Source organism: Pollicipes pollicipes, unplaced genomic scaffold, assembly GCF_011947565.3.
Source record: "Pollicipes pollicipes isolate AB1234 unplaced genomic scaffold, Ppol_2.1 Scaffold_4002;HRSCAF=4701_pilon_pilon_pilon, whole genome shotgun sequence".
NCBI lineage: Eukaryota > Metazoa > Arthropoda > Thecostraca > Pollicipedomorpha > Pollicipedidae > Pollicipes > Pollicipes pollicipes.
In genome coordinates this window covers 24374710-24399610 of record NW_023596420.1, presented here as the reverse complement: position 1 = coordinate 24399610, position 24901 = coordinate 24374710, and the positions used below count along the sequence as shown (strand labels likewise).

The 24901-nt window shown below is 54.4% G+C and overlaps 1 protein-coding gene across 1 annotated transcript in view; it reads right to left on the bottom strand.

Annotated features, from left to right (window-relative positions):
• Window positions 1-21098, bottom strand: part of LOC119094264 (immunoglobulin superfamily member 10-like) — a 36629-nt gene extending 15531 nt beyond the window's left edge. Inside the window, exon 1 of the mRNA XM_037217339.1 lies at window positions 21003-21098. Within this exon, the coding sequence (XP_037073234.1) occupies window positions 21003-21048 (46 nt within the window). The 5' untranslated portion in view covers window positions 21049-21098. The remainder of the gene's footprint in view (window positions 1-21002) is intronic.
• Between the last annotated feature and the right edge of the window lie 3803 nt (window positions 21099-24901).

The window sequence follows — 24901 nt, the reverse complement described above, 5'->3', positions numbered from 1 at the left end:
ATCATGATTTTTCGTCATACTAGAACATAACGTGACTATCCAAAACCTCCTCGCCACACTCAGTTACGTTTCCATTTTGCATTATCCCCCTCTCCTCTTCCATGCGTATCGGAGTCAATGGCCGAGCACTGCTCGGGTAACCCTGTGTTGACGCAAATCAACGCACCGAGTGCTCGCTCTAAAATCATGACAATTTCAGGCTAGCCGTGGACACCTGTACCTGTACCCGGACACCTTGTATTGCACTTTTTACACCAGTCCTTCCCAATTTTCCGGAGGGAGGAAAAACCGTATGTGAACAACATTAGCCAAATGTTTGTCTTGCATTAACACAGTTATTACTACCATCCAGATTTTCCTGTAGATCCATAATGCGCCTTCTTTCTCTACTCCTTCAATGATGTAGCACGAGATGCTCTGCAATTACAGCAGACAAGTCCGAGGTCAAATGTAACGATCGATATCATTCCAAAGACAGGAGTGATATCAAGCACCAGTTTCATCCTAGTATTTGCCATGGACGAAGAACGCACGGCTCCTTCCTACGCTGTGCGAGGCTTCAAAACCGACTGCTTTTCCGCAGCAATCCCGGAAATGGTGTTACAGTTCGTGCCAGTGCCTCCCAAGTCATTCCACTAACGAGTGGCTCCAGGTCCGCCCACACTCAGGAGGATAATCAAACCTCTCTGATTCTCCTCAAACGGACTCATGGGCGCTCGAAGCCTCCCGCGGCCCTCTTCATGAACGAAGGAGGGAGGGGAGCCTTTCATGAGTTGTGAAAGCTCATTTGACTCTCCGAACACGGGCACGCCCACTCAAAGTACGGGGACTAGCAGCCGTCCGTGCCATGCCAGTCCTGAGCCGTCCCGAGAAGAGAGAGAGAGAGAGAGAGAGAGAGAGAGAGAGAGAGAGAGAGAGAGAGAGATAGAGGAGAGAGAGAGAGAGAGAGGGTGGGGGGGGGCGGGGAAGCACTGGAGAGGCAGAGTCCAGCCAGGTCCGAGCGGTGAGCTGGAGCGGAAGCTGCCGCTGGTACCCCCGGCGGCCGGCGGCCGACGGGCGGTGTCGTATTTCAGGGGCGGCAGCGGTGCTCCTCCCACGGGCCGTCGGCGGGCGGCACGAGAGACGGCAGTAAAGCGCGGGCCCATTACCATACACACTGGCCAGGTGCTGCCGCCGCGCCGCCGCCGTGCAGCGGCACCTGACCTCGGTGCCGCCGGGGTCAGCCGGCGGGCCGGCCGCCGCGAACCCTGCCCCCCGCCGGTCGGCGAAACACCGCCCGGCCGCCGCTATCGCACCGGCCCGGCATTGTCCGGCAGCGGCGGCCGGGCCGCGGGTCGCAGGGGTCGACTCTGCCCAGCGCTGACGCGGCTCCAGCTCGGTCGTGACTCATCACGCAGACCGACCATCAGACGAGCAGCGCGTACTCTTGGGCCGCTCGCACCCCGGGATTAGCGCCGCGTTCTGCTCCTCGCAGCCGGCGACGCAGCGGGACCTCGGCCGTTTGCCGCCCGCTGCGCCCGACCATGGTTTTTGTCACGGGGCTCTGTGCAACCAGTGCTGCACACTTCAGCCGGTGCATCGGGCACGAGGACGAGGAAGCGAAGTGTGCAGACGCAGCACGATGAGCCGTGATCGTCGACGTCTTTTTACTCTGCTGGGACTGAGTGCGACGGGTCGTCTGCCATCCCTCAGATGGGCTAGAGATGGTCCGAACGGACGTGAGGTATGTCTGACCTGGAGGGAGGGCCTGCATATGCACGGAATTTCGCTCGCTGCCTCCAAACGCAAAGAATCACGCATCATCATCGTGCCAGGTACCGTGACCAGCAGCCAGTACAACAGCGACTGCCTCGATTTGTGCGGTGTCTCGGGCTCCGTCGTCCGCGGACTCGTCCCCGACGGCGGCCGCCGAACGGGACCGTCGTCCGGCGCCTGCCGCCGTCTCCAGCCCCGCTCTCCGGGTCGCAAGGTATGCCAAGCGCGCCGCTCTGGCTCGGCCGCCCCGTATCCGGCACGCACCGTCGCGCCTATCATGCGTCTCACGTTTTTACAAGGGCTAGCCGCTCAGCGACGGCGCAGAAAAAGACGGCGGCGTGCCGGCGTCACCTGTGCGGCCCGGTTTCGTTGCGGTGCGTGACAGATGACACGACCGCCGCCCCCGCAGCTCGTCCCCAAGCGCCGAGGCGCCGCGCCTCGGCGCTCAACGTCTGGTGCGATGGGGCGGCGCCGCGTGGGGAGAGGGAGGGGGGGGGGGGGGGGGGAGCGCGTGCGGCTGGCGCGTCTGCAGCCCAGGACCGGACGGACGGCGACCCGTCCAATCAGCGTCATGACGTGACCTTCAGGACGCGTGTTCTGGCGTCGACCGACGGCGGCGGCGCGGCCGGGGCGTGCCGGAGTCTGCCTCCGTCGAGCCGGGAGCAGCGCGGCGCGGCGCGGCTGCCAGCAGAAGGGATGGCCGGGCACGCCGCCAGTACTGGCCTGGGCCGGGACCGGCTCCAGCCGCTTACAAGGCGATAGGTGGCAATCAACGCCACCGGGCAGGCGTCGAGTCTGCACACCACATCAGCTTACCGATGGGTGACAGTGGCAGCACCGCCAACGGGAGATAGAGGTGGAGGTTCGGCGTAAGGGACCGCCAGCGGAAAAAAAGAGATGGAGGCTCGGCACGAGGGAGCCCCAACAGAAGAAAGAGGTGGAGGCTCGGCACGAGGCGTACTGAGGATGACAGCCCAACTCCTGTGCACGTCTTCCCTTTGCACGCTTAGTCCCAAAGGCCGTGCGCGGTTTAAAACCACTTAGACAAGACTTCGACGTGAAGAATCTGTTCGGCAAGATGCAGAGGGAGGCCTGGTTTTCCCTGGAGGTGCTCTGGTCTGCAAACTTGCACACGAGAGCGGCGTGCGGGATAAACCGTCTCCGCGCACAGCGAGGGCTGACGTGAGCGTTCTGCACGGCTCTCGTGGCGTCCGGGGGTTTCTTGCGCCTGCTCTCCAGCTGCCCATCGGCAATTCTATCTAAATATTTGCACGGTTACGTATTTCGCTTAACACAGCAGATGTAGCTCTGTAAACCTGCTTAGATATCGCTTACCAAAAGGCATGCAGAATGCTTGCTAAATACCGATGGGTTTACCACGGGCTGAGCGAAAACGCATCAGGCCACGTCAAGCTAAGATAAAGGAGCCTCATGAGACAGCGACGTTTCGGCGATCACCGCTGCTGTGACACCGACATCCAAATAAATCAGTTAATGTCACGACCAACAAAAGTCTGGCAGATACCGGCAAATCAGTGGCCACTTGAGTTTGCATAGAACCCGCTATCCCGGCAGTGTAGACATACCCCGTTAACCCGGCAGTGTAGACATACCTCGCTGACCCGGCAGTGTGAACATACCTCGCTATCCTGGTAGTGTAGATATACCCCGCTGTCCTGGTAGTATAGACAGTATTGGCGTACCCCGCTGTCCCGGTAGTATAGACATACTCCGCTGTCCTGGCAGTGTAAACATACCCCGCCGTCCCGGCAGTGTAGACGAATCCCACCGTCCCGGTGGTATAGACATACCCCGATGCCCCGGCAGTGTAGACATACCCCGATGTCCCGGCAGCGTAGACACACCCCGCTGTCCCGGCAGTGTAGACACACCCCGCTGGCCCGGCAGTGCAGACATGTCCCGCTGACTCGGCGGTATAGACATACCCCGCTGTCCCGGTAGTATAGACATATCCCGCTGTCCCGGTAGCATAGACATTCCCCGCTGTCCCGGTAGTGCAGACATGTTCCGCTGTCCCGGTAGTATAGACATACCCCGCTGTCCCGGTAGTATAGACATATCCCGCTGTCCCGGTAGTATAGACATATCCCGCTGTCCCGGTAGCATAGACATACCCCGCTGTCCCGGCATAGACATACCCCGCTGTCCCGGTGGTAAAGACATACTCCGCTATCCCGGCAGTGTAGACATACCCCGCTGTCCTGGCAGTGGCACCCGCCCCGCTGTCCCGGCATCAGGCCTGACAACGGAGCCCACCGCACCGGCAGCGGTCTGGTAAACAGACCCGATGCTTCAACGGTGGGTCAGGTCTGCCGGAGCCTCAGCGGCGGGGTGCGGCCCGTGGTGGCTGCTGTCGATTGACGCCGACGGCTCGCGCTGGTAATTAATTGGGTGACGCGGGCCCTGTCCCTCGGGAGATCCGCCGCAGACGGACGGGATACGGCGCACCCCGCGTCCGCCCCAGCTCTAACGACCTGCCATCAGTTCAGACAGCGGCCAGCTGACTGGTCCACCGTCGACTAGCGGACAGCTGATTGGTCCACTGTTGACCTCACCCGCCGTATGGACGGGTGCCTGAGGAAAGTCGGGCCGTGTCGAGGCGCGCCATTGCTTGGGCATGTGTAAGTTTCACAACTGGGGCACACAGGAGTGTGGTTTCGCCAAATAAATTGGGGAAGCTAAGCAGGTCGAGCGATAAGAAATGCACCGAGGGCGCATACATCCCCAGATTTTAACTACTTTCATCCCAAAGTTGAAGGCGACGGAGTCGCTGTAGATCTTAACTGAATACAAATCTATATACCGGGGAACTATTTTTTGCTTCATTTTTGCTCCTTTTTATTTATTTTATGAGTTCGCCGCCGACGCCGATGATTTCACTTTTGACAATTATTTACATAGATTTCAATGCATGTCAAAGTTTGACTCAGGGTCCATCCCTTGAACACCCTACTGCTTCTTTCTTTATAATGCACCCATATGCTTAAGTTTGATGTGTTCTTGGTATAGATGTTATGCTTAGGCAGGCCTATTCACATCATATACCTCGGTTTTTGTGTTTCTTACGTTCATTATTTACCTGGACCCAAATTTGAGGGAGCTGCTTCGGAGAGTTTTGATATCGGTCTAAACAAAATTATGCCACACCGAACTGCCTTCAGACGCGTGCTTTATGGTGCTTACCTAGGTGTCAAACATTTCGCATGATAGGTGTGACACGTGTTCCATATTCAAAAGCAATTCGTCGTGCCTGATTTTCGCGTTGTATTGCCCGAATTCAAGTATACCGTTAAAATCTAGAAAAGGGCATTTCAGTACATTGTATTTCAGCTCAGAAATCGAAGATCCTCACACACAGATAAGAGCAGCACAGGAAAATAAAAACAGCTGGATCTTGCAATGTTGCAAACACACTTGTCATGCACATCGGAAGCCTTGGGTCAAGGGGGACAAAAAGCAGCTCATGACTCCTGCAAAACAGCTGCCATCCCTGTCAGGTCAGCTTCGGCGCGACAAAAACCTCGCGATCGTGCTGGCTCCTGACGGGACGGGACATGCAACTGGCCAACTATGTACAAACCGGAGCGGATGCCATGGCGTCGGGCCACGTGCCAGGCACACATCTGATGTGGCAACCGGCAGTCTGAGGGCTAGCCCGACATGGGGCTGTGTTTGGGCAAGACGGGGCGGAGTCGGAGCGTCAGAGCTCGCGGACCGAAACAGGCCAAGGGTGCGAGAAAACGAAACTACTTTTCAGTGTGCTGTTTTACTGGAGCCTCGCAGCATGATGCAATGGTGGAGCAACATAATGCAGCTTTTCAGTCATTGTACAAGAAGACACTGTAACTACCGTGGGTGAGGTGTGAGAAGAGATGACTTTGCAATATCTGATGGCAATGGGCACGGTTCTAAGAACGTACGCCTTACTTCGATCGGCCATGCGATGAAGCCAGTTGGCAAATTTTCTAAGAATCTACCTGACACGGGGATGTCGTGTATCTCTGAACGGCAAGGAAAAGGTCCACTCGAGACCTGTTCGGCTAAATGTTCGTTGATCTGAGATTGCCGTTCTTGCGTGGTCGTACAGGGAACATAAAACGACAAGCGTGACTTGAGGAATGCTCGTGATTTAAGGCCACTGGCGCAAGCTGTTTGAAACATACCGCAAAACATTATGTCGGCACCAGCCTCCCGGCACCTCAGTCACTTGGGTCAAGAGCCAACTCTGATGGAGAGAGGAGCGAACTGATTTGTGGCGACGTGCATGTCGTATTACCCCTCCGGACGTCGGCAGCATCGCTGCACAGTCGCGACACTCCGCAACAAACGAACCGGAATCGTCTCAGTCGTCCTAAATCGTCCTCATGATGGTAGGGTGGTGCATCTGGTCACCGTCAACTGCTCGGAGGGGGTGCCGCACGTGTCGCGCGCCACGTGCGGCAGCCCTGCCAAACATATTGCCGACAGCGCCACAGTAAGCTGACATGTTGGCAACAGCGCCACAGTAGCTGACATGTTGGCGACAGCGCTTAGCCCCAGCCACTATCATTATGAACATGGGAACTGGACAGCCGCGGTGCAGACGTGTTCCTCGTCACGGCCCGTGTTCCCGTGCTCCCGTGTTCCCTAGCCACGACCCCCGTCCAGCGCAGCCCTCGCCGAGTGGCGGTCGTTCGCTGTCAGCCCGCGTGCCACGTCATTTCCCGTAATTTGACCGGAGCCCGGAAATGTAAATCGCTTAGTTTACTGTCGGCTGCCCTCAAAAGAAGTGGCACCTCAGACGCATCACCGGCCGATTTGACAGTTTGTCTGGGCATGACGCATAAAAACCGGCCCGACGTCGGCTGAATCACGAGGTCGAATGCCTCCACCGGGTCTGAATGGCTCAAATCAGACGCTCAGCCCCGCACCGGGCTGGTTCATGACCGGGACCTAACTCAACCGCGACATAGCCCTGACGGACAAAGGCCACCTCCTCAGGCCAAGTCCTCGTTTTTGCTGCCTAGTCGTCGCACCCGAATAATATTTTACGCCGCACGGTGCACGCCGCAGGGTGAAATTGGACTGAATATCGTGAGTACCGCCACGATTCTTTCAGGCACCTCAGCCGGCCTTTCGTTTGCACCATCCGAGCAACAGGTGGTGCAGACCACGAAACAGTCAAACGAAAAGAGCAGCGCAGAGGCGTGCCGAGACACGGACGTCACTTCACGAGGCACCGTTATGTTGTCACCCTCCGAGGAGACGAATGCCAGACCAAGGTCAGGCGGAGTGACGGAGGAAGTGATAACAGCCTCACTGCTAGAGACGAGACAACAGAACTGGCGGATATTGGAGCTCCGTGAACTCGTGATTCCGCTACTAATGTCAACCAGCTGCGGATAAAGCACCAAGGAAAACAAACATGGGCCGTCTTGCGGTGCAGCAAACGCGGAACACGCCTGGGGGTGCAGCAAGCACGGCACACGTCTAGGAGTGCAGCAGGCACGGCACACGTCTAGGAGTGCAGCAAGCACGGCACACGCCTAGGATTGCAGCAAGCACGGCACTCGTCTAGGAGTGCAGCAAGCACGGCACACGTCTAGGAGTGCAGCAAGCACGGCACTCGTCTAGGAGTGCAGCAAGCACGGCACACGTCTAGGAGTGCAGCAAGCAGGGGACACGTCTAGGAGTGCAGCAAGCACGGCACACGTCTAGGACTGCAGCAAGCACGGCACTCGTCTAGGAATGCAGCAAGCACGGCACACGTCTAGGAGTGCAGCAAGCACGGCACACGTCTAGGAGTGCAGCAAGCACGACACTCGTCTAGGAGTGCAGCAAGCACGGCACACGTCTAGGATTGCAGCAAGCACGGCACTCGTCTAGGAGTGCAGCAGGCACGGCACACGTCTAGGAGTGCAGCAAGCACGGCACACGTCTAGGATTGCAGCAAGCACGGCACTCGTCTAGGAGTGCAGCAAGCACGGCACACGTCTAGGAGTGCAGCAAGCAGGGGACACGTATAGAAGTGCACAAAACACGGGCCACATTTATGCGTGCAACAAACACGGGGCAAATTAGGAGTGCAGCTTTCGTGCGGGGTTCCGCGTCATAACTTTTGTTGAAAGTTGTGGCTTGTGAATGCAACTTCAAACTGTCATTGCATAACAATTCGTGCGTGTTAGTTAACAGGGGGAGAACGGTAAAGAAAATGGGTGTAATCAAACCGCTTTGATGAACATGCTTAGATTATGCGATGCTGCGAGTTCTCGTAAGCCTCATGTAGCCGTCGCCACGTATGTCACGCTGCATTATCCACCAATATGTGCCTTCACATGACCTCAGATCCTTGTTCAGGCTTATATGTGTTTTGACGCCAGTGTTGGAACCCAGAGCCTCATGCTCGACTGGACTCCACCAGAGTATCTGACACGGTCTGTGGTTCACTGACGCGGATGACGGCGCCAGGTACGCGGTGAAATGGATTCGCATCGGTCTGCCCTACAAATAGTCCCGTCATAATGATTACAGCGCCCTGTGTGGCTTCAGATCATCAATATTGACGCCTCTCCGCTGTGATTCACGGTACCCATAACTCTCGGCGACAGGGAGGATCTCGACTCGGACTGCGACCAGCGGCCGGACCCGGTGACAAGGAGGATCTCGGCTCGGGCCGCGACCAGCGGCCGGACCCGGTGACAAGGACGGGAGCTGGGGTACTGACCAGCGGCCGGACCCGGTGACAGGGAGGAGAGCTGGGGTCCCGACCAGCAGCCGGACCCGGTGACAGGGAGGAGAGCTGGGGTCCCGACCAGCGGCCGGACCAGGTGACAGGGAGGAGAGCTGGGGTCCCGACCAGCGGCCGGGCTCGGCGCTGACGGTGGAGCGTACCGGTCCGGACCCGGGCCGACCTCCAGCTGGCTCCAGCCGGCGGCACCACCAGCCAGCCGCCCAGATGCGTCTGTCAAGATACAGCGACGAGACCCGCCGCTGTTTTTGCCGGTCCTCCTCCGGACAGCCCCCGGCCGGATTACTGTGAGGGCTTACATCGCAGATAAGGTGGCCGCTCCAGCTGGGCCGCCGAAATAGCGCCCCACTCGTCACGCCTCCTCCAGTAAGCAGGCGGCGGCCTGTCATCCGACCGCGTCGCCGCCGGCACCGCTGCGCAGGCGGTGGCGGCGGTCAGAGAACCCTGGGCAGGCGAGGAGTGCGGGCAGCGCCGCGACCAGAGGACAGTATACCGGGAATGGAGCGGGCTGTGAACAGAGGACGGCAGGCGAGGAAACAGGCGCACTGCAGCCGCTGGCTGGTGAGCGAAGAGTAGGCACCAGAGAACCACACGCACGGATGATGTTTTTTCACCCAATCCACCCGCTGCCTATGGGGATAACTAAGCCCATACCTATATGGGCATTGTTATAACTAGTACAGGTGTACCTATTTCAAATCAGTTGAGCCCAGCTGTCTGCACTGCCCTAGGACATTGATCCTGAGTTATGGAAGAAGATAAGATCGATTTAAACACAAACTTGCTTTTTATGCAAAATTGTGAAATCAAAGAAATTATGAGCAAAACAAGTGCAGACTGCAGTAATTCGTAGTAGTTCCTGAAGAATCAACCCGAACTTTAGTGAGCATCTTACCCATACCCGTAACCAAACCCATCATCTTCACAAATATGTACTTGAGCCGACCCGTTACCCATTTCACATGAACCCACGGGTTTGCCCAACCGGTGAGGTTCTCTTGTAGTGACCATGCCGTGGTCAGGGTACGGCGGGCGGGAAACGAGGACAGTCCGGCAACCTGAGGCTGGAAAGAGAGGAATGAGGAGCGGCCGTGCTGCGTCAGTGCCAGAACATGGCAGAAGTCTGAGAATGGCTCGCTTGGTCGGACCCGTATTACTACAGAAACGAGTGAGCATTCCAAGACGCCTCCCGGACCAATTTGCGATAATCCGATGATCACATAGCTCTGGGAGGGCGCCATCCAGACGTTGCCACTGGCACGCAATCAAAGGGTGGCCAAACGAAAAAGTCGAACGTTGTTCCTCGCAACAGACGGGAGGACAGTCAGACAACAGCGCTATTCATTGCCGACTGGAAGTGACCTTCGAGCTCCCCCGCAGTGCCCCCGACCTCCACCGCGGCGGGGAGTCTTCGGACCGCTCTCGACGCCCCTCTGTCAGCAACTATCCACCATTCGTGGAACACGTGTTGTCCGACTGAGCCCAGGCGCCCGGCGGGTGAAAGCCCGGTATGACCCCCGTGTTTTGACAGGCGTCATGTGTGCCGGGGATGTCGCCGTCTTGTTTAGAGAAATGCTCGTCCTAGCCAGGCAGGGTTAGCTCTCACAGGCAATGACCGAGTACAGCGAGCTCGACATGGACTCCACTGGTAACTCTCGCAGGCGCTGACTGGACACCGTGAAGTCCCACAGGCCCTCACTGTACACAGTGAACCCCTGCGAGAGCTGACTGGACAGGGTGAACTTCAGAAGCGTCATTTTCAGAAGGATCTTGGGATCAGAAGGAAGGCACAGTTTTATTCTGTGCTCTATCAATAACTTACTTACGTCCCAGAATGTTTTTTTTTGGAAACGAGCTGTATTAAATAAGTTGAGATGCGTACCAATTTGCGACACGAAAAATGGGGTAACGCGTCCAAAAAAAAAACAAGGAAACTTCTGTCCCTGTTCGTAAAAACGGGTAACTCCCACAGGCACTGACTGGGCACAGCATGTTACGGCAGTACCTGACTGGACCCAGCGCATTATCACAGGTATTCGTTGCTTACAGTGAACCACCACCTGTATTGACTGGTCACAGCAATTTGGCATCCGCGCTAGCTGGACACAGCAAACCTTCATAACCCTCGGCTGGACGCGGCGAACCTTTGCACCTAAGCCCGGGCCCATCACTCACTGCTTTGAAGGATGGAGCTTCAGTCCGGTCTTCAGAGTAACGCAGGGTTTGGAAAAGCGTGGTCACAAAACACATCTCTGGCGACGACTGGGCGCAGAAGAGTACGCCGTTGGGCGATTATCATACTGTTTTGTACCTGCACCAAGATCGGGGTTTCGCGACTTTTGATATCAATGAAAATATTCGCGAACCCCACGTGGAAAACAATAGATATCAGGCAGGCAATGTCAATGTTGACCTCCAGACGAACATCACACAGCCAGCACTGTTTATTTGTTTGTTTATTTGCTTATCTAGAGCATAAGCAGTCCACAGGCAAAAGCCCAACTGCGGAAGCAATGCAGTTTTAGAAACAATAAAATACAAGCTACACACACAAACAATAAACCCAAACAAACACACATACACATTAGACAGCCACCTTACACACTCAGACACAGCGGTCATCAAAAGAATGCTTCACCAGTGCCGGCGAACCAAAGCAAATCAGATCCGAATGATTTTGTTTACTTAAAGAAGTCAGTTGGGGAAAATGCTGTAGAAAACAATTGCAGGCAACGGGCAGACGTGTGACTAATCCATTTTTACCAGCATTGAGCCTTGCAAATGGCTCGTGGAAGAGGCCGGTGTGCCGAGAGCGCTGGGCGGGTGTTGCCAGACCGAACAGCGATGCCAGGTGAGCGCAGTCAAGCCTCTGATGATATACGTTGTAAAGAAATAAGATGCCAGACCGAGGAAACCATGCCTTGATAGATGCTGTTATGAAGTAAATGATGCTGTTTGGAAGTATTTGGTTTAGTGTGAAATGTGCCAAATCCTATGCTGACTGCATTTACTCCATCAGTCAGTCATCAGTCAGTCATTTCCAAACAATATGTAGCACCTGTATTAGCACTTCTTAGTCATACAAGACAGTTCAACAAAGTCCGGGATGACGGAGATTAATTATCCTGACTCATCATATTGCACGTCGCCAACCTGTGGCGTCTTTGGCGCGCCCGAACCAAAGCGAGTCTGTCTTCATTTGCGTTTGACAGGGACCCCACAACCTGTGCAGAAGCCACGCCCTTCAGCGGGCGTGAGACGCTGAGGCAGCCGCCTGGCCTCGTCCCGGCTCGCGCGCGCCGTGCGATCGGCTCCTGCTGTATGCCGGGTCATAATTGGGTCAGCGGCGGCGGCGCGCGCCCTGAGCTCGCCCCGCTAGCCCGGGCAGCGGCCGGCAGCACGCCAGACAACGCTGTTCGCCGCTGCAGACGTCATCTGGCGCCGCCGGGAATGTCGGCAGTCAAAGGCGCAAGAGCTGCGGGGGCGACGCTCGTGGGCTGATTCGGTCGGTAGTATAAACAGGACTAGACGGTAGGCCGACAGCCTGTTGTGGGCCGTTTATACGGCCTGGCGCAGCGGCGTCGTCCTCGGCACACCGGCTCCACGCCAAGCCGAGCTGCGGCGGCTGCTGACCGCACCGGTACCTCGGACGCCGAGCTGCCGTCGCAGGTGGGTTCTCTCCCGGTCCGGCCACCCGGCATTGGTGGCCCCCCTCGCCGGCGCGTGGCCAGCCGGGCCACTTCAGCCGCGTCGGCACCGTCGGCGGCGACGGAGCGCCGTCTGGCCGTGCTGGAGGCCTGCCAACGCCGCACCCTCTCACGCTGGCGCTGTCGGCGCGGCCCGGCACCACTGCCCAACGCCCGCCGGCCCCACCCGGCGCCCTTTGACCGGCCCACCGCCGCCGCCGCAGGCCGCTGCTCTACCTACCAGGTGTGGGAGGCTCCACAGACGGGGCCAGCCCAGCCCATCAGGCCCATGGGAGTAACGAGTGATCACCCAGGCGCGGCACTGACGGCTCCCTAACAATGGCGGCTCGGTCCACGCCCGTCCCGACCCGACCCGACCGCACCACCGGTGACGGGGGAGGCGCACCTCCATTCTTCCGTCATCCATTTCAGATGACTCGGTCGCTGGCGTTGCATTCCTGGCAGGAACTCATGCCTGATGCTTTGGAGCAAGGTACCCAGTCGGGGGGCAGCTCTGGTTGTCCGATCATCGCATCAATGCGTCATGCAGCAGGCCTTGCGAGAGACACGGCGGGCGGTGCGCTCGCTCCGTAGCCTGCCCCTGAATGCAATGTGCCGTTTTGATTTGTGGCCTGCCTGTCAACTGCTAGGTAGTGCACCATCAAACACAGCGACTGCAACGTTTGCTATCTGCCGGCTCGTGGCGGCGACAGGCTCCGTGTACCAACAGGACATCGTGAGATCTTGTCACCAAGTCTTCAATCCATGTCGAATGGAGGTCGGTTTTTGCTCGGCGGCATAAATATTTGATGGCGCTCATGTGGCGATCACCTCGAGCCTCGTGTCACGTGTTTACATCCACGTCCAGTATTCAGATTTGCATGCAGATACACCGCCCCATGCTAAGGTGAGCGGCCGATCCCTGGACAAAACAGGACCCCGGTGCAGGATATCGGAACCGTCACAACGTCACATCAAGTCACACCAGGACCGACAGAGCGTAACCTCAAGCCACACCAAGATCATCAAAGCGTCACCTCAAGCCACGCCAGGACCGTCAAAGCGTCACATCAAGCCCCACCAGGACCGCCAAAACGTCACATCAAGCCACACCAAGACCACCAAAACGTCACATCAAGCCGCATCGGGACCGTCAAAACGTCACATCAAGCCGCATCAGGACCGTCAAAACGTCACATCAAGCCGCATCAGGACCGCCAAAACGTCACATCAAGCCACGTCAGAACCTCTGGACGGCTGGGACAGGACCCGGTGCAGGATGCTTGGATCATCACGACTTAATATCTGACGGAGAAGACTGCACTTTGGACAGCTGAAGGCGGTCAGTTTATTGACAGCGGATGTTCTCCTAACGTTTACGGCACCCGCTCTGGCTACCGACGACGGTTTGTCCGTGCTTCACAGAACCCTTTCGCCAGAACAATAAATACGCTGAGCCGTTGCAAGCAGCGATCGCATGTCACTTTTTTCGCATCGTCCTATCGACCGCTTTGAAAGGAAACCGGCGAGGAAAGCTTTGTAAGGAGTCAATGTTGTGCACTGACCGCAGAAATCTCTAACTGTACGTGTCGTGCCAAACGCCGAAAAATCGGTAAGAAATGGAGGGCAGGTAACGGTTTAGTGCAACAAAAATTCCAAAACGGTTGTAAAATGTTTGGTGAACTTTCACCGCTAACAGATGGAGAGTGACGTCACCCGACCACCGTCTGGCTAAGTCCGGCTGCAGCTCCTCCATAGCTTGGACAGAGGTCGCCGATCAGCTCCAGCACTCACCGACTACCAGTGGCAATGCCGCCCGTATCGAAACATGACTGGAGATCGAGCCGTGGCATCGAAGCTCGAAAACATTGTAAACGTTCTGTTGCTGGCCGTCCGCCGCTCGGCGGCGTCAGCTCACCACGCGGGTGCCAGCTCAGCTCCAACTCGGCCCTGCCGCCCCGGCAGATGCAGACGGTACAAGTTAGGCGGCTAGAAGGACTCCTCGACATGTGCTAAGCACATTTTCATCAAGAGATGACGTCACGCAACCATGGGCGAGCAGCCACGGCACTGCTTAGCGTAGCTAATGTACTCAGCGCGTATCCCTTGCTCGTACGTCTCAAGTCACCTGCGGGGCTGACGCTGCGGGGCTGGCTGCCGCGTATAATTAAATACCCCACGGAATGTGCGACGAAATATGAAGCGTTGTGCACGCCATAAGGGAGGCGAACGAAGATAATTAGGAGGAGTATGTTACACGACAGTTTGCAAAATAACCACATGAACGATAGGGACCAATAAGACCAAACAGCTAAGCCAAGTGCGTCCAGCATGGTTAACCCGATGCGATCATCACCTGTACCATTGCAACCTTCAAACATTTTCTGGTGCCATACCACCAGTCTCCCTATAAATGGACAAGGCGAAGTGGCTGCAGACGAGGCGTGGCTTATGGTTACGGTAAACTAACCAGGACACGTCTGCCATACACGTCACAGGACCTGGGACCGCGCGTGCGTAGCGCTATAAATAACAATCATTCTTCACGCGCCAGAATGGAAATAAAACGACTGTTTAGTTCTAGCCAATGCCGAGTTCTCTTCCATTGGGCTTTCAGTATACAAAAGGTGGATTTTCTTTCACACAACAGAAGTTAAGATATCATCAATCAGGCAGCAAAAACGAACACGTGCCTTAGATTACTTGAATAGAAGAGCCGTCCGTCTGTAAGATGGAGAAAGCATTTGATATAGTGGTATAGTAACACTGTATGCGTGCCGTGCGTTCACCGTTCAAAACACAGCCAATGCTTCATTCTCCGTGATCTTGACCGCAAATAATGCTTTTGTAGAGGTATAGAAGTAAAGGACTTCTTTGAATGTCACCTGCTACATTGATAAATTGATATGAACAGATAAGGCGCAACCTTTTGAAGCCAAATGCAGCGGCTCATGGTTTGGAAGCACGTCAGCAAGTGGGGCATTGGAAGCTACAGGCTGGGAAGCCCACTATTGCGGATTATTACAGACAGTAATAATAATAATATTAGTATTATAATATAATCTGGGTAATACTCACAGGTCTTACCCAGAGTTAAAGATCGCTTTATTGTCTATTGTATCATTTGTTAACCTTTGCTCGTGCTGTGATATATTTCGAGGTCAAATTTCACTTTTTCAACGAAAAATCCACCAGACTATAAGGGTACATTGCCTTAGTTTGTGCTTTGAGCGCCATAATACTCTGAAAAGGCAGATGTCCTGACTAAACCTAAAGATGGAGCGACGTTTTCGTAGGTGACATTCTTTGAGTTCGGTACAATTCGATAGTTGTTCCTACCAGCCATAGGTGGTGGAGTTCCCTCACGTCACACAATGTCACAGGTCATCGATCAGCGGCGGCCGCGCGGGATCACAAAATCCTCGCACCTCACACGGGATCACAAACGCCGCTCACCTCGCACGGTACCGCAGACTCCTCGCACCTCGCACGGAGTCACAAAAGTCTCGCACCTCGCACAGAACACAAACGCTCGTCGTCCGTCGCACCAAAATTCTCCACCGTTTCAACCCGCCGAGGGACTGGCCAACGCACGGTGCGCCGTGTTTGGCCCCCCGCCGCTCGTTGCGCCGCACCCTTCGCTGTCCGTGCACCGAGCCTGACCCCCTGAGGTTGAGCTCGGCCAGTACAACAACCAATATTGTCCGTGCCTCCTCGGGGGCCCTAGCGCAGGCCGTTTTTGCTGGGAGTTACGCGCGTTTTTGGACAGGGCACTGCGTGCGCTGCATACGTATCAGCTGTTATCGGGCGAGGAGCGCACCTGGGTGGTGGCGACAGAGTGAAGCATGAACGGCATGCTGCCCTTTTGTTCTGCCTGCCACGGGAGGCGCGAGGAGCTCGGACCCTTCGAGCGGACACCTGTGCCCTGAGGGGCGCGTGATTCGCTCAGATGAGGGACAAAAACCACTTTGATGGTGGCGCTTTCACATGCGCGCGCGCGTAACGGCTCAGGTTTTTATGCCGAAAAAGGTTTGATCGTCCTCGATCCGTTCTAAGGCCATCAAGCCATGGGCGCAGGTGAGAGGGAGCAGTTCTGCAGCTCAAATCGAAGCGACGTCAGAGCCGAGTGGGTTACAGTGGTCACGCATTTGTTGATGACGACTACGTAATACAGATTAAGTATGTTGAACACTTAAGCGAAATAAGCGTAACAAAACATGCTACCCGCATTTTTCGACAGTAAATTCAAAGACATAGTCATATAATGTCATCCGATGGTCAGTTAGAATGTGCAACTTTGCCGTATCTAACGTAACTCGTGGTTGACGGTGTGGCTGGTTAGGATGACGCAAAATAAGTGATCTGCAAATACTGACGGCAGGGGCGGTCTATAATGGCAGCTGTTGCTGACAAATTGGGGTGATCAGTCCGAGACTGTCGAGCCTGGTTTCCGCTCCCACCTCAGTTGCCAGCCAAGCTACACATACATGGCGTTAAGCATGTGTGCAGCTTTGCCCTGTCACGGGCCTGACATAGCACCTACATTGCTGCGAAAGAAAGAACCTGGTTCTCCTCACTTTTTAGTCCGTGGAAGGTATGCAGAGCGATCTACCACTGATGTGATATATGTTGGGCGTTTTCAGTAATTTTCTAAGCATGCGGTTCATTCCACACTAGTCCAGTCACTTTATGGCTCACGCTCCCCCGGCCATTCAGATAGACATTAGCCTAACAAATATTCGCACTGGATCTGCATGCGCACGCCCGCCATTAAACGAACACTTCCAAACGTGCGTGCCACAGCTCTCGCCACGACAAAGACGTGATTGCCAGCAGAGTGTGGGTGAGCTGTGCATTTACCCGGAGCGCGCTCTGAAACTGCTCCGCAGAACGCTTCTTAGAACAGCGAGACGATAATAGACATTAAAATACACCCACCGAGGCACGCGGACTACGACCAGTGCCGTCTACGGAACTCTTGGTGCAGTCAGACAAATTACGACGATCAATTTACGAGCGTCTTTCAATTAAATGAATTAGCGGCCAAGGTGGCGCAAATACGGAACAGCTATTTGCAGTTTGGGATCAGACAGCGAAGCCTGCAGGGGCGTGAAAGCCGGTGGCGCGACGACCGTCCGGTCGCGCCGGGCGCCGGGCGCGCGTGTGTTCCAACCGCGCCGGTCGGGGCGGGCGGCCGTCCGGTCGCGCCGGGCGCAGGGCGCGCGTGTGCTCCAGCCGCGCCGGGCGGGGCGGGCGGACCGGTGCCCCAGCGGGCCGGCACTGTGAGAACCGCGCAGAGATAAGCAAACAGCGAACCGCGCCGGATGTAGCAGCTGGCCGGCGAGCGAGCAAAGCCAGCCCGCAAAAAGCTCGCCGAAATCTCGGTAGTAAGCGGGAAATATTCCAGCCAAGTCGCGCGGCCTCAGATGCGGTCAGCAGTGCACCATTGTCTCATGGCCTATACGCGTGATCGACAGTCAAGCCGTTTTCGTCGAATGTGGACAAGTGCAGCACCGTTGGAATATTTCTGACGGGGCTCGGTTATCATCACATGTACTTCGTGAACGCAGCTGTGGACATTAGTAATGGCTTAATCATATATCACGACGCGGATTTGCGTAACGTAAAATGTACAGTTGGCACCGCCTGCATGGTAAGAGAAGGACAGGGAATGATTCCGATGGTAAATCGAATTTTGGTACAGTTTTAGCAGGGGGTAATGTCACGTACGATTTATCAAACTCAACAGGATGACAACTCACTGAAAGGTCGTTTATAAGCGCAACAAATCCAACACCTTCCAGTCAGACACTTTATAAATAAATAGCATAGCCTGCTTCCATTTCGGCACTGGAATATCTGCCATTGCGTAAGAAGGGCGGATCGCGAACGGCTGCAGAAGAGGCATCGGCCGCACTTGCCTCCCGTTCAGGTCACGGCCAGGCCATGACCGTGGCAGGCTGCCTTTTTGAGGTGTCCGCGTGCCATGCTGACACCTACCAGAGCATCTCTCGGAGCGACGACCAAGGCCTGCCCGGTAAACACAGGCCGGTGTATTTACATTGATTCGAGCGCGCCCGGTTCCGCGCCGAAGTGCAGCGCGTTCTACGACCCCACGCCTCTCGAGACGAGCAGACGGGCGGCTTCTTCAGTTCCAAGGGCGCGGTGCACCGCGGCATGTGCGACGCTCCACCTCCTGCCGCGGTATGTGTTGTGTACTCAGGAGGCGCTGCAAAGCTGCACGCTGGGGCTTCCGCCCCCGCCCCCCTCTGGAGGGGAGGTATCCACAGGGGTACGTCACTTGAGCCCGCGTATGACCGCGACTGCGGACCGCCCCGCGCCGGGTGCGGCCTTGACAGTGCCTGCGGAGCGCGAGGAGCACGAACTCGTGACCCGGGCACGGCACGCCGCCGCTCCAGGCTCATGTTTTGCCCAGGTGCCTGTCTGCTCCAGCTAAGATGTTTATGGAAAGGTCACGGCGAGAAGAGATCCCTCCTTTAATGACAAGAAGGGCGCCCTGCGTGCATCGTAAGCCAAATGGGTTACAGTTGGCACAGACGCCCAGAAAGAGGTGTTTGGGGGACACACACAACCCCTTGAGTCCAGTAAATAAGCGTCCGAACAGATTATGCTGGCTAAAACAATTATTTCCAACATGGTCACTTCCATGTTTCAACAGTGCTTTAGCTTGGTCAGTCATAAGTGTCTCGGCACTTGTGAAATGTTGCCCACTGCTCTCCCCGTCTCGAGCCGGACTGTGGATCCTCGCAGTGCCTACGTTCAGCGGGCAATGCTCCGTCGTCAGCGATGCCCGCAGCAAACCACAGCCTGATTATGTCGAATTCCACTGGTGAGATTCACAGCCTCAAAATGCAAAAAGTTCACTCAAAATCCACCCGCGCCTTCTTGGAGGAAAACATATGTTGCAAGTCACGGGATTCCTCTCCATGCCATCGTAAAACAAGACAAACCCCAATCAAAAGGAGACAGTTGACTCTGTTCATTTCGTTTAGCGTTCGAATTTCACTCCAAACTCAAAGGAAAGACGCGAACTATTGTTTGGTACTGCGGCCAGTTTGACTCAACCGGAAATCGAAAAAAATCAAAATAGGTACCAACGCGTATAACGTGCAACATAACTTGCGCATATTTAACGAGCTGATATCGCAACATCAAACCAATGACGTCGTACGCACAAGAAGACACCTTTCTCTATGCAGCACAATACTTACGTTAACACCAAGCCGCATTGTTTACACAAGAAAGTAACCGTTTCTCACAAAGCCTACTACGTGAATCGCACTAAAACGTTTGCAAACATTTTTAGCTGTTTCAAGGTTTATTGCGGTTGCTATAGTCGAAACACAAACAACTAACTATGCTGGAACAACCTTTGCTGTGACTAAAAAACTGTTGATAGCAAGAGCCCTCAAATTCAAGTTGTTTAAAGAATCATAATCCACACAACATTTGGCGAACTTCGTTACGGTTTTGAAAAAGCCCACTCACTGTAGCCTCGTAGAAACATTTTGTGGCTGGTCTCAACAGTTTGCGGCGGCAGTATTCAAGGAGAGAGGAATGGGGGGGGGGGGGGGGGGGAGGTGGCACTCAACGGGAAATTCGTGTCCGTCCTTTGCCAAAGTTGTACTTACGTTCACAAGCATGCGAATAGATGTCGACAACTAACTGAAGGTGGATGTGTAAAATAGGCAGACCAAAAATTTGTAGTGCTGTTACACTCCGTGAAATGGCCCAATCCCAAATCCTGCAGACATCCTCGACAGGATGCGTGCATATGAGCATCACGGATTCGGAGCTAATATCTATTGTCCCTGTCGATTCCATTGCTCATACCCCATAGTCCATGCGTGGTTGAGACGTTTAGGATAAGTATGATGGCACCAAATAAAAAGCTTTATATCTTGCACAGCGCGCCTGCATGGCTTCGCAGATGTGCAGGAGTTGTATCTGTTCCTCACATGAAACCAAAGAATGTCTCAGCTCTTCTCAAGCATCGATCCTTGGCAAAGGGACGGGACGATATTTTCTGGAAAATCACGGAAGCAACGACCAAAGCGTAGTCTGAATGTCTGTGGCTCGACATTGCTAACAATATTGTTCTACTGAGTAGACTTTTGTTAGTTAAAATGCAGTCGACATTTGTGCATTCCCCTAATCTAGTTAATGCCGCTGTTTGAAAGGCGCTGCTCCTTACTCGTAGTAATTCTGCCAAGTTTTGTCCAAGACATGGTCTTTAAGGAGCCAGCAATCGACAGTGGCTCATTCAATTATAACAGCATTGTAGACGATAGCACTACGGCCGACAACAAGGAGCAGCATCGACACAATTTCGGTGATTTGGGATTCGCTGCGACTGAAAAAGCCGCTATTTGGCAACATAATCTTCTCGGCGAAGATAGAAAGCAACGCAACTTTTTTGGTGGGGCTCAGTCACTCCGAAGGGATCATGTAAATCAACCCTGATTTAATGTGAGAGCGTTTTCGTTGTAATTAGCCGGCACCGAATGCCTCTGTTCCCAGGCCAAGGGGAAACCGATGCAACCGGCGGTAAGCTCGTTACACCGCAGCTGAGCCGTCAGTCTAAAACTGAGGACCTCCGCGGGGTTACTCAGGAAGGAGCTGCCAGCCAGACGTAAAGCGCCTCGACGTTAGCTCTCAGACCATCACATCTCGAAACATCACCTCGATGCGACACAGACAGCGAGGACACTCAGGCCACGGAGGAGAGACCGTGCGGCGAGCCGTTGACCTCTAGAGACCCGGTATCAGGGCGGAGAGCGAGCGTGACTGACCGGAGGTGGCGGCCAGAAGCGTGAGGAGCGCGACGCAGCACCACATCTCTGCGCCGGTCACCGTCCACCACCCAGCACCGCTGTACACAGCCCCGGCACGGCGCCAGAACTAAACGGCCTCCTCCGACCCGGCGCCGGCCGCCGACCGACGGCCGCAGGGCGGCGCCACTGCTGCGGGACGCCACAGGTACCAACCCGAGCCCGGCCCCAGAACTATACCCGGGTCTCGAACCCAGAGCGCGTCTCCAGGCTCTCCTCCGGGACTACATGGCCTAGGACCCGGCCCAAAAGCCAACCTTCGTGCCTGACTCCAAAACACTCGGGACGAAATAACCCTGGAGCCGGACCAAACGGCACGCCTTTCGGACTCTCCCGGCTCAACTCGAAGTGCCTCGGAATTCTTTACCTCAGGACCCCTAGCCCGAAGACCCCCTCCCCAAGCCAGACTCCAGTACCTCCAGGGCTAAATAAGCCCGCGGGCCGGCTCCAAAGCCCAACCCCGGGCGCGACTTAAGTAACGCGGGACCATAACCCGGGCACCCGACCCCAGGTCCCAGCCTCGAGTCACATCGAAGAACTCACAACAGACCCAATACTGATCAGCAGCGGTCCTGACCGGCTGACTTCTGGTCTCAGCCACAAACCGAGATCGTTGTCCGCTGCCAACTTCCTGCTGTGAGCTGTGCCGTGCCAAGCAGGCGCGTGAGGCTTCGATGTCATGGCCACGTGTTGTGTGATATCGTCATCAGCTTCTCTGGCTGTAGGACGCTCCGCTCGGTGCTCTTCAGGAGGGCTTCTCTCGGCAATTGACATTGGTTAAGAATCGGCAGTGAGTGCGAACATCGTGACGGAAATGTCGACTTCTAAGCAGGTCGACCGCAAGTTAATGCGATTGAAAGTGCAGACCTGACCTTCCTTAAGCCATTTTTCAGGGTGGCATCGTCTTACGAAAGAAGAGGCCTTGCATTCCCATCCTGAAACGTCGAAGCACCACATTCATCATTGTCGAATGCCACGGACCGATATCAAAGGTTGAACCGCGCTATAATAGTACGTGTTCAGAGTTCTGATCACGATGGCACGAACGTCACTTTGCATGCTTTTTCACGAACCATTGATAGCTCACAGCACTGCGCCGAAAATAACACTCAGCTCGCATCCTCCATTCAATACACGAAATCTCACGCTTAACACGCGCCCGGGCGGCTGGTTGGAGCCCTTCGCTCGGGTGGGGGTCAATTTGACCCCATGAGATCTCAGCAACTAAAAAAGCTAGGAACACCAGATTCACAGGGTGTGTTGGCCTGCACGTGAACTCACCGGGGTCAAACTTTGACGTTCCTAGGTCATGGCATTTGGGTAAAATAAGGCCGAACAAAGTCAGAATCCAGATTGGCGTCCAAAGCGCCTCCCAAAACATAAACACCTGTTCTAAGCAGGAGTTCACATGGTCATTTAAGGATTTGTAACCTTATCTGACCTTTCGAGGGTCACAGTGACCAAAATCAAACAAGACGACCTTAAGTTTTCCATTTACACAAGCGCCAAGATTACGCCAAGTAGTCTGTTCCTGAAACAAAATATTGACTCAGCCATTTTAGATCAGTAACCTATTCCGACCTTTAGAAAGACCATGGAAAATGTGTAATGTGATTTTGTTATCAATGAATTCGAAATGAGCACCAGAAACTACCCCACACAGCAAGAATGCTAGTAATAAAGGGGGTTGGGTTGACCTTGGTCTGACCCTTCATACCTGACCCTAAGTCGATGGAATTTGTTCATTCGATTGCTGTGTTGCCTAAGGAAAATATTTCAGAGATGTATGGCTTTGTCTAACACCTAGTTGTTGCATCAGATTGAACGATTCCCTAGAAATTACCTTCGCCGAATCCACGGCCTGACTTTGACCTGCCGTAGGTCAGCGACCTTACAAGGCTACCTCTAAATTTGAGAAAACAATCAATCTGCTGTTTAATTGTGTATAGCTATGAAAAATTTGGCGTGACTACGCCGTGCCGTTTGGAAGCCACTACGGAAAAACCTTCGGGGGTCCAATTGGCCCCCACTCGAGCACATGTTAAGCTGAAATGTGGTCCGCAAGTTCACAGAAGTTCGGAACGCAAATCACACGTGCAGGTGGGTGGAAATTTTGATCAGTTGCGTCAAAGCATTGAGCTGCATTGCGAGCAAGGCCCTGCGGGCGAATTGTACCGGTGGCTTGGCTTTTATCATCCATAAAGAAGCACTAGAACTAACTCGAGTCAAATATGAAAAGGTCATGCTGGTTGTGTCGAAATAACGTGATTAGCGCTATCAAAGCGACCAGATTGGAGTCTTTTTGTGTTGCTGGTATGTCTTGGTATGCTAAAATGCAGTGAGAGTCAACAGAGGTCAGCCATATCACTCTAACCTTACGATTACGGTCACCAGGAGTCATTGCAGCCTTCACCATTTACGATAAGTCATCATAAGTCATTACGGCTCTTCGCTATCTTTTTCTTTCACGCCATAGATTCATCCAGATTATTTTGGTTGCAAAATGTCAGGAAGCTGTACATTGATCAAGGCGTTCATTCGTAATAATTTATCCTTCATTTACATCAGTGGTGACTTTCCAGGGGCGGTTCCAGCTCGGGTTCAAACGCACCCTTCATTGGGGATCGTCACGGGTTAAGTCATCCGCTGTCGTCACTACGGCGCATGCGCGGCCTAGAGATGTCATCGACGCTACACGCCGGGCACCGTGACATCGGAATGCAACCCTCGCAGAGAGCAAGTCGACTCAATTTCTTGTGGTGTCAGAGCAGCTGAAAGCGCTGACAACCCACATAAAGCTGATGTTGCATTGGAGAAGAGGGCGAAGCATTCCCTTCCCAACAGGCTATTGTATTCCTATGAAAGTTACCGCCTCTGGACAGAGGGAGCAGTGGCTTCCAAACACCGCGACCCCCCATACCGCATCATGAATAAGAGCGTGACCCCAGGTACACTTTGGTAATCGCATCATCTCCTACCGAACGTAGCAGGAGTGCGTGCCTCACTTCCCTGACCTCAGCGCATTGGGCTTGTTCTTGTGTGGATACCTCGACGACAATATGTCCATAAACAAGCACGGGACAGTCCAGGACCTAAATGATGTCATCGGTGAGGTGCGTATGAGGAAAGCACGTTAAAGTTGTGCTCTGTTGAAACCCTGTCATATAAAATCTTTTCACGTTCTCTGTCTTACTTTTGTCTGAATAAAACTGCTGATTCGTTCCATACGCCCTTAACTCTTTCTTTGTTTGACAGAATGGTATGGAAATACAAGTATTCATTTTCCAAAACATTTCTTCATGGATAATTGGTCATGCCATGGATGACATTCAATCTGAATGTTAATTGTACAGTGAAGACACCTTTTACGCCGTCGGATCACTGACTGACAGCAACGTGACCCTGTTGTCATCACGCGCGGGATGACAAGGCACGAGCGCGAGGAAGGAATCGGCCCTGCGTCTACAAACAGAGAATCCCTCTTTGGTGAGGTTAATAAGAAGAGATTCACTGTTGGATAGGTTTTGCGCACATTTTGCAAATGGCAGTGATAATCTTGGTTGGATTTTAGCTTTGGCGTGTAGAGAGACTGCGGTTTTATTGTCGAAAATCGATAGCCGTGGCTTGTGGTTTGAGTCAAGACCTGATCAAATTCTTGAGACAATACGTACTTGCCATGCAAACTCCTCCATACAGCAGGCCAGTCTGAAAATACATGGCAAGTTTTACGCATGATAACAGCGGGATAGGGATGAAGAACAAGCTACTGAAATATGTTGCATATTCTACGTGCGTAGTTGCCCAGATAAAAGTCGACCGGTGTATCCCTCAACAGTGTCATGTATTTTTGTTGCGCGAGC